At 25.9% G+C, this 16,777-nt stretch overlaps 1 protein-coding gene across 2 annotated transcripts in view; it reads right to left on the reverse strand.

The window, feature by feature from the left end:
• Positions 1 to 16,777, reverse strand: part of LOC101238459 (arf-GAP with Rho-GAP domain, ANK repeat and PH domain-containing protein 1) — a 119,870-nt gene that overhangs the window by 16,538 nt on the left and 86,555 nt on the right. For both annotated transcript variants that reach the window (XM_065812214.1, XM_065812215.1), the window contains exons 36-45: positions 15,353 to 15,382; positions 14,676 to 14,744; positions 11,126 to 11,188; positions 8,855 to 8,966; positions 8,189 to 8,295; positions 7,987 to 8,106; positions 7,605 to 7,690; positions 7,149 to 7,196; positions 252 to 315; positions 99 to 167 (exon numbers count right to left, since the gene is read on the reverse strand). In XM_065812214.1, coding sequence (XP_065668286.1) covers positions 99 to 167; positions 252 to 315; positions 7,149 to 7,196; positions 7,605 to 7,690; positions 7,987 to 8,106; positions 8,189 to 8,295; positions 8,855 to 8,966; positions 11,126 to 11,188; positions 14,676 to 14,744; positions 15,353 to 15,382 — 768 coding nt within the window. The remainder of the gene's footprint in view (positions 1 to 98; positions 168 to 251; positions 316 to 7,148; positions 7,197 to 7,604; positions 7,691 to 7,986; positions 8,107 to 8,188; positions 8,296 to 8,854; positions 8,967 to 11,125; positions 11,189 to 14,675; positions 14,745 to 15,352; positions 15,383 to 16,777) is intronic.

A 16,777-nucleotide genomic window follows, 5' to 3' on the forward strand; every position in this document is an offset into this window, starting at 1 on the left:
AAGATAATTTTACATATTTGAAAAATAATTTAAATTCTGACTTACACTTAAAAAAAAAGTATTTTAAATAATAATATTATAAAAAATTAAAGACATACTGCTAGCGTTACTGTTTCTTCATTATCTTCTTCATTTGAATTGATTTGAGTCCATAGCCCTGTCGGATACTAATAATGAAAAGTTGTTTATAAAAACTAAAACTTAAAATATTTAAATATCAATTATTATCAAAATTATAAACAATGATTCACCCTTATACTTAAAATGGTAGCAACAAACATATCGACTTCAACTTCATTATCAGTTGAAAAATATCTAAACAAAAAAGTAACTTGGTTGAATTTAATAAAACTAGAAAAAAATTCAATAATAATAACATAAGTATAAATCAGGTAAGCAAGATGAAGGAAGCAAATTCCAAAGAGGTGATGTTCAAGGAAAAAAACTAGAGGAATAAGAGTTTTTAGAGCATTTAGGAACAGTCACAGAAAAAGGATGAGACTTAATTGAATGATGAGTAATACAAGAATGAATTTTAGTAGATGGCACAAGAGACACTTGCTCTTTAGAGCAGTGCGCATTATAGTATTTGTAGAAAAGAGAAAAAGAAGCAACATTACGACAATGTGATAATGGTTGGAGGTTGGCTGCATGAGCAGGTCTAACTATGTTTACAAAGCATTTTTGCAACTTGTCTAATAGAGAAAGGGGATCATTAGAAGATTCGCCCCAGATATGGCAACAGTAAGAGTTAATCCTAGAACATGAAGGGTATATTACCGTTCATAAATATAGGAAGATCTAAATTATTGCAATAACAATTGGCTGAAAAAAATTGAGTTTTATCTGAATTAAAGTTCACCAGCCACTGTAAGCCCCACAGTTGCAGAAGTGAGATCCTTTTCAAGCTCAAATGCCCCCTCCAAGCAATCAGAGAGTGTTGGCATGACAAGAATAAATGGTAGCATCATCAGGGAACAATGCCACCTTAGATGCGAGAATATCTGGAAGATCGTTAATGTAAATTAAAAAGAGTATAAGACCAAAGATAGAACCTTGAGGAGCCTCTGAAGTTACAGAATATGAAGCAGAGTGCTGTCTATTGAGGACAACTTTTATACTACGATTAGTATAGAAGGATTTAATAACCTTAAAGATGTAACCTGATACACTGTAAGAGGAAACTGTATGGAGAAGACCAGCATGCCAAACTTTATCAAAAGCTTTAAAAATGTCAAGAGTGATGGCCTTAAACATTAATAAAACTTATGTTATTACTGAGCTCTTACGTATTTCTTAATACCACAATTGATAATGACCATTTATAAAAAATATTTTACCCATTGCTTGCTATTTTATAATATAATTGCTCAAATTATTTTTAGTTAATAAAATATCTTATTAATTTGTGGTGTTATTTGCCCATGTTATTAGGTTATGTTGTCTAGCCTTTTTGTAATCTTTCCTTTTTTTAACTATTCTGGAGACACATTGTATCGTCACGTCATGTCTGTAACGTGTGCTTACAAATATCTTATCCTATGCACTATTGTTACTGTGTTTTGTGTTGATAGAGCTAGGCTGTTATAGCTTCTTTGTTTTTTAATCTGTTTACATTTTCTGTTATATTATTATCCTAATTCTACTAACAATAAAATGCAAGTAATACTTTTGAAATTAAAAAGTCTAACTTTTTAGGTATTGGCAGGCTTTACTTTTCTGGCACCTTTCTGTGTTTTAATAGATTTTAAAAAGAACTGATGTTAAACTAGCTATTTTATGCTGTTAACTATAAGCAATGACATTGCTGATAGGGAGCCGAATTGAAAATATTATTTATAGATAAATTTGTATTTAGTTTTATTTTTTTAGATAATATATCAAGTTATTAATGCATTTTTATTGTTATTAATGATTTAAATACTAATAACTCATATTACAGGTTGCTTACTGCTTGTATATATATATATATATATATATATATATATATATATATATATATATATATATATATATATATATATATATATATATATATATTGAGTAAAAGATAGTCAAACCAGTAAACAAAAGTAAATCTATTTTTCTCAAAATATTTATTATTTAAAATATTCTTTTTATTTTCCAAAAGTATTTTTAAATTTATATAACTGATTAAACTTTAAGCACTTGAGGCCCTAAAATCATCAGTAGTGCTGTTTTGGTATTGTTGCAAGATTTTTGTATTAAAAATAAAATAATTTAAATTGCATATTGTTCTATGAGTAACTATTGTGATGAATTAAATTCTTATAATACACAAGAAGTGTCAATTAAAAGTATCATGTTTGTGCAGATGCTTTTCATATGACAACAAAAAACTTTGATTGTTAAATTCAAGGAAAACAAAAAGTTGGAAAAAGGTTCAATTGCATTTTGGTGGGAGCATTGACAGGTGTAAACATGGTTGTCAAATTTATCAGTTGATAGACAGCTCTGCAACTAGAAATATGTCTGTTTATTCGTAATCTTAAATTGTTTGTTTTACCAGTATATGTGGTTTGCTTTTTTGCATGACAAACATTTAAGGTAATAAATTACATTTTTGCTGTTGCATGTGATGTGACTTTTTATTTTCCAAATAGTACCATTAGATGTTTCAAACTCATCTACTTCTTGAAGATAGAGTTTGCATATTTTACACAGAATGTCTTTGCATTTAAATATGCCAATCTTCTTATTAGTTGCTTTAACTTTTGAAGAAGTAAGTCTTTTGAAGAAATAGGTCTTCTTAGTAAGTTAGGAGGTTGTTTAAAAGCTAACACTGGATGAATATTCGAAAAAACATTTTTGACTCTTTCATTATGAGATACTTTGAGTAAAACGTTAGCTTCTGAAATTAAAGGTTGACAATTGAGATTGCTATAGAATGTTGTCACTAAAGGAAATATTTCTTTAAACTTTTTTGTGCATGTAGTTTTGCATTATGGAATGCTTTATCTATAATTTCATCAGCATAATCACAATCTTTCAACCATGTCTAAAAAGTTAATTACACAGTAGGTGTTATCATTTTTAGAAAACTCCTTGCCAAAATGGGTTGTATAACCAATTGAATCATTTAATTCAGTTAGGGATGTCAAGATGTTTTGGCCAGATTATAAAATCATCATCAATATATCTAAAATAAAATTTCTCTATTTCACGGTTAGAAAAATACTGAGGTAGAATTATTGGAAAAAGCTTAGTCTCTTCTAGGAACCTGATAGTGAGACAAGCATAATCTGGTGCAAAATCTGTACCCATGGCTGTACCAGTTGTTTGGTGAAATAATTGTCTATCGAATATGAAATTATTATTCAAAATAACAGATGCTGACTCAATTATGAATTCAGGTGTAAATCTTTTATCTATCAATTCTTTATATTTAAATATTCTGAACTTTAGGGCTTCTAAACCAAGATAATGTCGAATACTTGTGTAAAGGTTAACAATGTCACATGTCATTGTATGAATTTTCGATTCAAACTCTCTTGGAATTTTTCTGAGGAAATCCCAGTCATTTTTAATGAAAGATTTTTGTTTCTTTACAATTGGTGATAAAATTATATGTAAAAACTGGCTCAAATGAGATGTTGGTGAATTTATTCTGGCAATAATTGGTCTACCTTTAAGATTCATTGGTGGTTTCATTTCAATAAATAGAGTCAGACTCTTTTACCTTGTTAATGATTTCTTGACATGTGAATTTTAGGAATTACATAGAAATTACTAGATTTCCATTTGAAGTTTGTGATAGATTTTATCTCATTCGTTGTGAGGCATTTATGCTTATTTATTAATTTAATAAGATTGCTAAAAACTATTTTATCGAATTCAGAACTTATTTTTTCATATATATTAACAGAAAAAAGATGGTCTTGATAAACAAGTTTGTTAATATAATATGTCGAATCCATTACAACAAAAGTATTATTTTTGTCAGCTTTTTCAATGACTATGTCTTTCATTTCTCGTAATTTTTTAATTGGTGCTCTTTATATATATATATATAAATAAATAAATAAATAAATTTAAATATATATATATATATATATATATATATATATATATATATATATATATATATATAAATAAATAAAGGAATAGGGGAGATGGTTATATATAGATATATATTTATTTGTGAATTTATTTATTTCTTAGTTGGAAAAATACATGCTCTTAGTATAAATTGTTTAAAATAATAAATACTATTTTATTAACAAACTTCTTGAGTTATTATTAGATAAGTATTTACTCAAGAAATTAACTAATAAGGAAATAATTTTAAAGACATAAATGTACACAGTAACTAATGTTTACACAGTTCACTATATAATACAATATATATACATATAATACATACATACATACATATATATATAAGCATATATATGCATATATATATATATATATATATATATATATATATATATATATATATATATATATATATATATATATACACATACAAGAAATAATAGTATTCAAAAATCAATATAATAAAAATATTAATACAAATCTTAACTTTATGTAAATGCTACAAAAAGTTTGTGACTACCAAATAGTTACAAAAAAACAATAATTTGCTTAAGTTTTTTGTAACTTTAGCTCAGCTACTGAAAAGTTACGCAAAATTTATGAATCGACATCCAGGTCTGGAGATTGTGCTAACCATTCCAAGACTCAAACATTCTTTTAGGCGAAAAAATTCCCTGACTAGCTTGGATGTGTGCTTTGGATCATTATTATGTTGGAAAACCCAACCATGCAACATTTTGTTCTCTGCATGTGGCAGCATTATGTCCTTGATTATTCCTTTATACATGCTTTTTTCCATAGTGCCTTGAACTTGATAGATTGGACCAAGTCCATCACAAATAAAACATGACCAAACCAATACTGAGCCACCATTATGCTTCACTGTGGGAACTTTATACTTAACATCATTTTGATGACCTACTGGATGTCAAACATATTTAATACCATCAGAGCTAAATATACTAAACTTTGACTTATCACACCATTTTTGACCATTGCTATGCTGTCCAATTTAAATGTTCTGTAGCAATTTCAGTTGTGTCCTACCATGTTTTGCATAAGCAAAAGGTGTTTTAATGGGACAGCGGCCATAAAGGTTATTTTGTCTTAAGGGACAATTTACGGTTGGATAAGAACAGGAAATTTGATGTGACTGTGTAAACTCACTATGGATTTCTTTGACAATCTTGTGCAGATCTACCTTTAATGATCTCATTATAACATTATCTTGACACAAAATTGTTGAGATTGACTTTCTTGACTTCAACAATGTTTGGAAATGATTCCTTTGTCTGAAAACTTTCCATGTATAGCCAATGATTGATTGTAAAATATTCATTTCTATTGAAATTTGTCTACAGTCTTACCGTTATTAGATGCTTGTATAATTAAATTTTTTATAGCCTCTGTTAAATAAAAACTATGAATTATTGATTATAGAATATTTTTCTAATAAGTATTTCTTTAGGTTGAAGATATTTCTACTAATATATGGTAGAATTTTAACAGAGTTGCTAACTTCAAGTTTACATGCTGTAGTGATGTAGTGGTAGACCCCTTGCTTTGTAAGCGAGAAGTTCTGAGTTAGATTACATCAACTGATTACTATTATAGACATCAATTACACTATAGACACTTGTAAAATGATACTTCCTAACTGTGTTTAAAAAGACTTAATAGCTACGAAAATGACTTGTTATGACAAATATATTATTCATTATAGTCATATACAGAGTGAGATGGTCATGCACGCTTAGCACAAATCAAAAATGATGAACACTGTTCATGATATTGAGTTACCAAAAACATTCCCTCAAAGTCAATATATATAATATTTTTTTTTAGTGTATCATAAAATATTTTTTTACTAAAAAAAAATATTTTATTATAATACATGGTACATGCTCAAACATTATAACATCATTGATAAAGGAGGCACCACTCAGATAAACAAAAACAAGATTTTCTACTTCAAAACTTAAAAGAAAAGTACAACTTTAGCTAAGGTTTTAAAAAGTACTTGGATTTTTAGAGAATGTTTTGTAGAACACGCGGTAAAAATTTTCAGCATTTCAATCAAATGAATTAGTTCCGTTTTTTTACTAAAGAATAATCTGCAATGACTTCTTGATACTTGAAATATTTATACTTAATTTTAAAATTTTAAATTTATCTTATAACAGAGTATCATTCATCTTTAGCAAGCTGTTTTGCAATTTAAACTAAATAGTTTTGAAATCTAATAAGATGAAGAACAACCTCTGCTTTCATTTATTTTTTACTAAATTGTTTATCAATAATCGTATCCTTATATATATACATCATTTACTAATACATCCTTATATATACCTTATGGATAAACATTGTTTCTTGCAAAACAAAAACATAAATATATTTTCTTCACTTTGGTTAGGATAAAGTATATTAGGTATAGGTATTTGAACTAAAATTGAGGTCTGTTTCAAAAAAATAACAGCTCAATTTTTACAAAATCTATAGATAACGACCCACATTTCCAAACTAGTTTAATACTCTGACTATGCTTACATACTTTTTTTTTACCAGTAAGTCCATACCTGTTAGTTTAAACAATATCATAATGAAAGGGTATTAGAAAAATGATTACCATTTTATTGGCATTATCAAAGGTTTGAGTGTGTAACTATTTGTGCCTAAGCATAATTTGATATCTAGCTATCAGTGTACACCAAAGGTTTTATACACTGTATGCTGTAATTTGCATCTTATATTCTTTTAAAACCAATGTATGCTAAAGACAATATATGCCATAAACATGCTGCACATTTTTGAATAATTTATATACTGGAAAGCTTACCATATGCAGTGTAATTAATACATTTATGCTTTTACTGGTTTAAGGTTATGTAACTGTTGGCTAAACAATTGTAAATTAATAAAACTTATAAAAGTTAATAATAGTTAGGAAAGGTTTATATGCTGATATAAAGTTAAAAAAATTCCCGGAGTCCTGGATTACCAACATTTTTTAAAACGAGAAGGGCTTCAGATAAAAACAGGGACTCCTGGACTCTGACTTCGCATCCCTGTTTATTATATAAAATTATTACCTTGTTTCAAATTTTTCATTATCTTTTATAAGCAAAGAAAACCCATACCTATTAAAAAATTTTAAGTTAATAATTAATGTTGTACTGAAATACATATAAAAAAAGTATTTATATAGATATCTGTTTTAGAAAGATTTTAATCTTTTTTGTAATAAAACAAACAAACAAAAACTATTCTATAAAAACAAAACAAAATTAAAAAAACTGCTACAAATGCCTCTTAAGTTTCATCAGAGATTTACCTGTTGATTTACAAAAAAAGTGTTTTGTTAACCTGTTTAACAGGCTTTGATATAATTTTGTTAATCTTACTACTAATGATGATTGACACCATTGCAACGGTGTATGGAACCATTGCAAGGAAGATTAACTTGATATATATTTTCTTTATGGTTAAAGAAATCTTTTTAAATTTCTTTCTCTTTTTAAAATAAAACATAATCAAAATAAACATACTTTCCAGGAGATTTTTTTTTAAGTTCTAACCCCATATAAAGCATAGTTTCATAAATTGCTATACTTTCATCTTCTTTACTTGATCCCTGAATGAGAAAAGCACAACATAATAATTATGTTTTATAAAACATTATTTTTTAATTCAGCTTGTCCACATATTATCTTTTTATCGGTTTTCCCCCATAATAATTTAAATTCAGTTTATCGCCATATTGTTCAACCAAGCTTACCCATATATTAAGTGGGATTTAATTTACCCACTTGGTATTTAGACTTAAGAAGATAAAAAATCAGTAAAACAATCAGTAAAATGAAAAAAAAGTATAAAGATAAAAATTCAAAAAATGAATCTATAATAATAAAAAGTCAAAAATGAACATACTTTTTTAGAAAAAACTTTCACATTTCCATTTTTGACATCTACAAACATATTTTTTTTCCAGGTCTTACTATCATTTTTTGAATAGTGAAGATATCCTTGCAATCCCAAACTAGTTGATCTCTAAATCACATACTTTTTAAAGAAAAAAAAAAACTAAAAAAAAGCAAAACAAAATACTGAATAATATTAATAAGATACTTACAAATTGAGAAAGTTTTGCAACAACATAATTTTCTTTCACAACAAGTTTTTTATCCCCAATATTCATTGCCAACGTCAAAACATCTTCTTTAGAATGTATAAGACGCTCTAATAAAATATAATTATTAAACCGCCATTTGTTAGTTTACAACATTTAAAAAATTTTAAAACATTAGTCAATTTACAACATTTAAAAAATTTTAAAACATTTGATTCTTTAGCATAACTTTAACTTTAACATTCTTTAATGCAGTTTTAAAAGTAAAATGTAAATTTTTGTGTTTTTAAACGTGATCACTTTTTTTTCTAAAAAATAATAATCTTTTAAATTTCGATGTCGATTATCGATGTTAACATAAAACTCTAATAAACTGATAAATTGAACTCAATAAATTAAATTAATAAACTTAGAAGCACACTGTGTCCTACTATTTAGACTTGTGTGTCTTTTAGAGCATGTATTCTAGTTCTAAAAAATCTTATTTTAATGTCAAATATTTTTAGATTGAAAAATAAAATAAATGGTTAACTTTAGTTTTTAGACACTAAGAGATTTAAAAACAAATCAATTCCATATTAAAAATATAATTTTTGATCAAACTTGTTAAAACTTTTATTAAATTTATCAAAAGTTTTAATAAATTTTCAGAATATCTATATGAAATACCTGACATATTGTCTTGACTTGATTCAAATAAAGCCCAATTTCCATCAACACACAAGTTGTACTTTTTTATGCAGTATAAACAAACATCACTTGGTTTGGTTGACTTGGTCATCTGGAAAAGTAAATCAAATTTAAAATTAACACACTAATTTTAAATTAAATAGAATTAAAAGTGACATAATTGGTCATCTGTATGTTTTAAATGTGAGACTAATGAAGTTAAATCTGCATTAGTCTCATGTGTAACTGAGTCTCTAAGAAATCAAAACTTTGTTAAAACTTTTCAACATCAATGCTCAAGAGGTTTCCATTATCAACCTATTCTATGAGATGTCTTTCTTATTTATTTTTTACTATTGTAGATAAGATCATGGTTTATATACTTGGTCTGAAAATTATTTTTTAAAATGTATATGCTTAAAGACTGATGCAAATTTAGTGTTTTATAGTGAAAGTAGCATGAATGCAAAATAAATAAATACATAAGTTTACCCACAGCTGTGTTTTGCCAGAATAATGGATAAGTTGGCAAAACATTTGCTCAGCTGTGCAACATTATTATATTAGTAAAATTCTTCATATTCAAGAGTTTTCTGGTGGAATAGTTCACCATTTATCATTAAATAAGATTTTAGTTTTTACTTGTATAGTAAAAATAGTAAATAGTTGTGTTTTTTTCATCACAGATGATATATGGAAATATACTCCAAAGTTTAGGACCATAGTGGGATAATGCTCGATTACCAAAACAATTACTGCATTTTGTTTCACAAGATGTTGCATTCACTTAAATAATAAAATAAAAAGAAGGTAAAATATGTTGATATCGCTAAAACCAAAGGTTCTAAAGTATTTTGAAAACTTTTTGTATTTAGTTATAAATATATTTCTTTAGTTATAAATATATTCATTTAGTTATAAATGTATTTACTTAGTTATAAATATATTTATTTAGTTAACATACATACTTTTCAAAATATAAGGTAATGATTTTATTTATCTGTCTGTTTTATACTATATGAAAAGAGCTACATAAGAAGAATTACTTTGTGCCTTAATATACTTTACAGTAAAAAAGATTTAATACCAGAACTGTATTTTAACTAAAACATGCATTATACTCATTAAAATTTATTTGTAGTTTAATCTAAAAAACCATATGAATAAAATTATTTATGTTTAAGAAATTATTGACTTTTTTTTTCAACTTGTATTAAAATTCAGATTATTGCACTTTACTTTTTGTAACAATAACAAAAAATAGCAAAACTAGTTAAAATAATGTATAGTTGTTAAAATAATATTCAAAATATTTTTTAAATTAATAAAGCTAAAAAGAAATATTTAACCTTTTTTAACTTAAGCCTTTTTTTTTGCTCTGTTAAGTTTAGCATAGAGGTGAGAATGCAACCCCTAGTTTGTAGGAGACTGACTAAGGTGAATGCATACATTTATTTAACCTAAATGTAAATGTCAAACAAACCTTCCCTAACCTAAATGTAAATGTCAAAAAAAAAAAAAACCCTTGTAGTTCACTATAACATAAGTAAAATACTGATTCTGAAGACTTGCTGAAGACTTTTAAAAGGTGCTGGGGGACAAATGAATTTAAATTAGAAATCTTGGGTAACAGAGTTTCAGCCCTTACAGATGAAAACAGCTACCTTATGGTCTGGGGAGCTTTTGCATTCTATCATAACTTCAAAAGTTTCTGATGGACTTTCTAAATTCTGAAAATTACTTATTTAGTGGCTGAAAATATTTTTTTCATGGTATTCTGTCATCGCCATAATCTTGACGAATATTGTATTCATTTTTGATGAAAATTGGAATACTTCAAAATATAAACTTCTCCCACAGATTTTAAAATAATATTTTTCCTTTTTTAACTATAAATAAACAACTGATAAAAAATCTCATACAAATTGAGGTTTTCGATAGTTAAAAAAGATATTAAAAAAAAAATAGCAATAGAGTTAAAAAGAAATAAAATGATAATTTATGTAAGATATAAAGAGTTAATACAATAATGATAATTTATATTATTGCATAAATTATTTTTTCTTAAGATGCCAATAATTATATTTAAGTTGATCCAGCTTGTAATAAAGATTTGCGCAAACACTGATTAACAAATTATAAAAACACAAATACGTTACAGAAAAAGCATTGTAAAGCAAAATCTCGAATATCTGGCTAATATAATATACATCAGGAAAATATCGTGAGTGGTACAACTATACTTTTAACTATAAGGAAATTAAAACAAACCTTCATTTGGTCTTCATTAGATCCAACATGTACTGGTACTTGCATTGAACTTATATTCACTGGCTATAAAAAATACTGAAAATAGTTACAAAACAACTCTATTTAAATTATAACTCCTATAAACGCTATGTAAAAAAATTTTATTTTTGTTTTGTCATTGGGTTGAAAGTGTGATTTCCTCACCTGTTTTGCTAAAATCTAATAAAAATTATTATTGCTCCATAATAATTTGAGAAAGTTTGCGAATTGCATTGAATACTGAGTGCTCTTCTAAAATATTCCTGAACTGCTATAATTGTCTAAAATGTCAAAGAATTTTGTAAAATATTAAAGAGCTTCAAGAACATCCAGAACTTTCTAAAATGTTTTTGAACTGCCTAATGAGTTTCAATGATTTAGATACCAGTCTATTTAAGACAATTGGTATTACATGTAACCTGAGTGAATGGCACTTATTTATCAACAATCGTCTCAACAAAATCAAATAAAACATGGAATCTTACTTAAAAGAGCAAAACGGACATTTTTATCAAGATAATGAACATTATTATCAAGTACAATATAACAAAAACATGATGGTGGACTATATTTAACTTTGTGAAAAGTGACAGTAGACCAACTAATCCTTTCATTTTAAAAGCTTTTTGAGTGATTTTTTACTGTCTACTTAACAAAATTGCTGCTTCTTACCAAACCAAATAAACAAAAAATTTCTTTTTTTTTTGTCACAATAAAAACAAAATTTTATTAATTTCATAAAAACATAAAACTAAAGCTTGTGTTTTTTTTTATGTTTGAATTTTTTTATTTTTGAAAAGTTGTTTTTTGCACAGTCTTTAGACACAGGCAACTGAAATATAACACTTTGAATCCAATGACAAAAAATGTGTTACATAGTGTAATAAAAATATTTTAGAAGAATATTGTGTATTTAATACTATTTAAACTAATGGTAATGCCTTTAAAATACACAGTAACAATCAAAGAAGTGCTTAGTATACAAAAATATCAAAAGTAAAGCTTTTAAATATCAAAAGCTTTTAAATATCAAAAGCTTTTAAATATCAAAAGCTTTTAAATATCAAAAGCTTTTAAAGTAATAAAAATACTCTTTAAAAGAATAATATTTTTAAATGCAAAAATAACAAAATATCAAAAATAATAATGGAAACAATAAAAATAGCAAAAACAGTAATAAAGATAAAAATGGTATTAATAACAAAAGCCATTATAAAGACAAAAAAACAATATATACAGCTATGACTAAAAAGATACATCCATCTAGTATTTCATACAAAAAATCATTTGCTGTATTTTGTACATATTTACCCACTAGTTTTGGAGATGGTTCAAATTAGACAAGTTGTCTGACAAATTTTCACAGAGAAAGAACATTATTAGGGTTTTTTTTGAGCAAAACTATAAATACCTGTATCAATGTTTACTCAAAAATAAAAATAAATATTTATATTGAAAAATTACTGAATGTAAATTTGATATATAAAATATATGGAGTGTAATTAATAACATAATGGGTCATAATAAAAGTAGTTCATCACTTCCTCTCAACATTATTATTAATAATATAATTATTCATTGCCGAATGCAAATCTAAATAAAATGAATAATTACTTTTAGTAACATTGCTCTAAATTTAGTAAAACTGTACCTCTAATTGGTTTAATTAAAACCTTTAATTAGTTTAACTGGCTCTAATTGGTTTATTTAAAACTTTTATTTAAATTCTTCTACTAAAAATTTATGTGACAGTAAATTAATAGTAAAATAAATTAGGGAAGCTTTTTACTTTTCAAAAATAAGTAAATTTCTGGGTTATAATATATTTCAAACAAAACAAAAATACATCAACAAGCTTTTGTTTTGTATTCTGAAACTTTCAATAAATGAAAGCATATTTTCTAATAAATTAAAAGTAGATATCACAGTTTTTGATTCAAAACCAAATAAACATTATTTTTCAAAATTTCCAAATAACTTGCAGCACAACTGTTACAAATGCTGGTTTTCACCTGTTTGGCCCAAATCATAACTGCTGGATATTGTTTAAAAGAAGGTGAAACAAATCTGGTATTGAAACGTGAATTTAGCCAACAAGCATTAACTTTGGGTGCTACAAATAGCTTAACTTGTGTTTTGTACAAGAAAATGACACATTGCCACATTTTAACAGTCTGCCGCCTATGGTTGTTGCAAAATTTAAAAGTCTTAAATACTTTTTTAAACAAAGAGTCGCTTTAATGTAACATGGTATAATTTAAGATCAAAGTCCTTGGTAATATCAAACTGTCAGGTTTGAACTGTCAAGACATTCACAGTCTTTGGCAAAAGTAAACTATAGAAAAGCTAGTCACATAAAATCCTTGACAACAGCAAACTTTAGAGATAAAAATAAACTTATAACAATAGTTTTGAAACTTTTGGATTACAAAGATAAAGTTGAAGTTTTGAAAATATTTGTATGTTGTAAAGTAAAATTTTTTATTAATGACAACTTTTGTGTTGAAATGAATCAAATAAGATAAGGTTTAAGAGAAAAAATAAAAGTAGACAGGCAATCTGCAATAAACTTGCATACGTCTCCTATAATAATCTGCAATAAACTTGCATACATCTCCTATAATAATCTGCAATAAACTTGCATACATCTCCTATAATAATCTGCAATAAACTTGCATACATCTCCTATAATAATCTGCAATAAACTTGCATACATCTCCTATAATAATCTGCAATAAACTTGCATACATCTCCTATAATAATCTGCAATAAACTTGCATACATCTCCTATAATAATCTGCAATAGGAAAAAAATACACAAAAACAAAGAGAATTAAATTGATGATACAAAAATTCATGAAGATGATTCAAGGAAGATAATTGATTCAAGGAAGAATATTTTTTAGTTTAATGTTGAGAAAATTCAATAAATGAAAATATACTTCCTGATTACATTAAAAGTAGCTAAAGTTTGTTTAATATATATTTACACTTTGGCATTTTTAAACATGCAGCAATAGCTTGCTTAGGTTTGCCAGTTTCCATTAATAGTTGTACTTAAGAATATTAAGCAATTAATGTTATAGCCATACTCTAAAATAATAGCTAGTGAAGTACATATGATTTTAATTTTTATTCAGCATGTAAAATTTTTTACTATTGGCTAATAACTACACAATCACAAACATTGTTTATTGCATGTGCTCATTAAGTGTGTTGCCAGCGTGCATTTTTTGCACTTATGTATTTTCTATAATAATTGTGAATGGTCAGATCATTTTGGCCATAGCATATACACACATATATATAATAACAGCAACAATAACAACAAAGAAAATAATAATAACAATAAAGTAATAACAATATTAACTATAAAAAAGAATAAAAATAACAGCAATAGCCATTGTAATGACAAAAAAGCAGTACAACAATCAAATTAATATAACATAAATGATATCAACAAAATTAATAATATATAACAACAATATAATAAATATAACAATAACAACATTAAAGCTTTATAGCTTTTTACCCCTTGTGCTTTTAAGCGATCATTCTCCTCCTGTGCTTCTTGTAGTTTTTTAAAACCGTCTTGCATATTCTATGTTTTGGATAAAAAAATAAAGTATTAAAATTAATATTGTTACTCAAGAAAATAATTACTTTATATATAATACTATTTATTTGTCATCGTGATGAAATAATATATTTTTTTACTGGTAACAAGTAAAGCAATTATTCGGATATTATTTTATATTCTTTATTTTTTAATAAAAGTTTTTAATTATAATAAATATTTTTTAGGATACAGTTTTTAACAGTTTTTAGTTGGTTTATAAAAAATAAAATATTAAAACTGCTTAACACTGTCAAAATAAATTTAGACCCAAATTAATTTAAAAAAATAATAAAGATTTTATAATAATAAGATTTGAAATAAAAATTGATGTTTCTTTATAATAATAATATTTGAAACAAAAATGGATGTTTCTTTATAATAATAAGGTTTGAAACAAAAAAAGGATGTTTCTTTATAATAATAAGATTGGAAACAAAAATTGATGTTTCTTTATAATAATAAGATTTGAAACAAAAATTGATGCTTCATTTTAATAAAAGTATATCCAGCTAACTATTATTTAACAATTGTAAAACAAACAAGCAAAAATGTCGCTTTCTTATAAATAAATTAAATTTATTAAAAAATACCTCAAGCACTTTTAATTCATTGTCATCAACCTAAAAAAAATTGTTTAATAAAACAAAATTATGTAACTAATGTAAATTCATACATAAAAAACTAAAAAACAACAACAACAACAACAAAAACAAACAAAACAAGTAACCAAATAATTAAAGAAACACAATAATAACAAAAAATCAAACTGCAATAAAAATTTTTTTATTAAAAAATAATTTTATCTGAATATAGTTCTAGAAAGGTGAATATTAAACTGCATCCAGAATCTGTCTTATAAATAACATATTAGGCAAAGACTTTATTATAACTATAGTTATATCCATAAAATATACATATGCAGCAGACAGGAAAAACACCCGACTATAAACAAACAACTTTATTAATATTTGTTTCTAATTTTTTCCACAACGAGGAGTTTATTTTTTAAAAAAAGTGGAGTAAAAAACTACTTGTTCAGATAATTTGTTCCAACATTTTGCTTATCTAACTGATTGTTTTTTAAAAGGTAGTAGTTTGGAACAAACACACGCCTTATTTTAAAATAATGACCAAATGATAAGGGAGTAAAAAAATTTTGGTAGATGTATATTATTAACTATATCAAAACGATATAATAGTTTAAAGATTTGGATTAAATTGCATTGTAGGTGCCAAAACTCTAGTATTGATATATTTAATCTTTTTAGTCTTTCGAAGTATTGAAGGTGTCTCAAGATAAAAGCCAATTTTGTTGCTTTGCGCCAAATTGATTCAACAAAGGTTATATCGGTTTTTTAAATAAGGAGCCTAAACAAACACAGTATATTCAAAGTGTGGTCTTATAAACACTTTATATAATTTGAGAGCCATATTTTCATTAATGAAAATGAATGCATATTATGTCATTTCAAAATGAAGATGAGCAAGTTGAGAACAGAATTTTGTTTTATATTTAGATCTCAGTGTTGATGCAAATTTTTTTTTTAAACATCTTTGCTTCCAACAAGGCTGCAAGCAACCACTAATTAGAGTTGGAAGTTACTGGAAGAGAAAAGATGAAGATTGTAGAGCAAGATAACGATTGACAGACGACTTAAAAAATTGAGTAAGATTTAATCCTTGAAGATGACTCATCGAGTAGTATCAACAGCGAACAAAGCCACCTTAGATGTGAGAATATCTGGAAGATCGCAATATGGAGAATATCTGGAAGATTTGCAAATCATAGGATCTGGAATTATCTTATGATTTGCATAAGCTTCACAAGCTTAGCTTGATCATTGTATTTTGCTACAGAATGAGGTTTAAATCCTTTGACTATTCATTGAATCCTCCGTTTATGTGCTTTCTTTTAGCACCACTTCACATAATCACATTTTTAAAAAATTTTTTATTGTTCGCCTTCTTCCAAAAACCGGAAAGCTGACTCTTTTTAAAGCTATTTCTGGACGAAT

Source organism: Hydra vulgaris, chromosome 12 (genome assembly GCF_038396675.1).
Source record: "Hydra vulgaris chromosome 12, alternate assembly HydraT2T_AEP".
Taxonomy (NCBI): Eukaryota; Metazoa; Cnidaria; class Hydrozoa; order Anthoathecata; family Hydridae; genus Hydra; species Hydra vulgaris.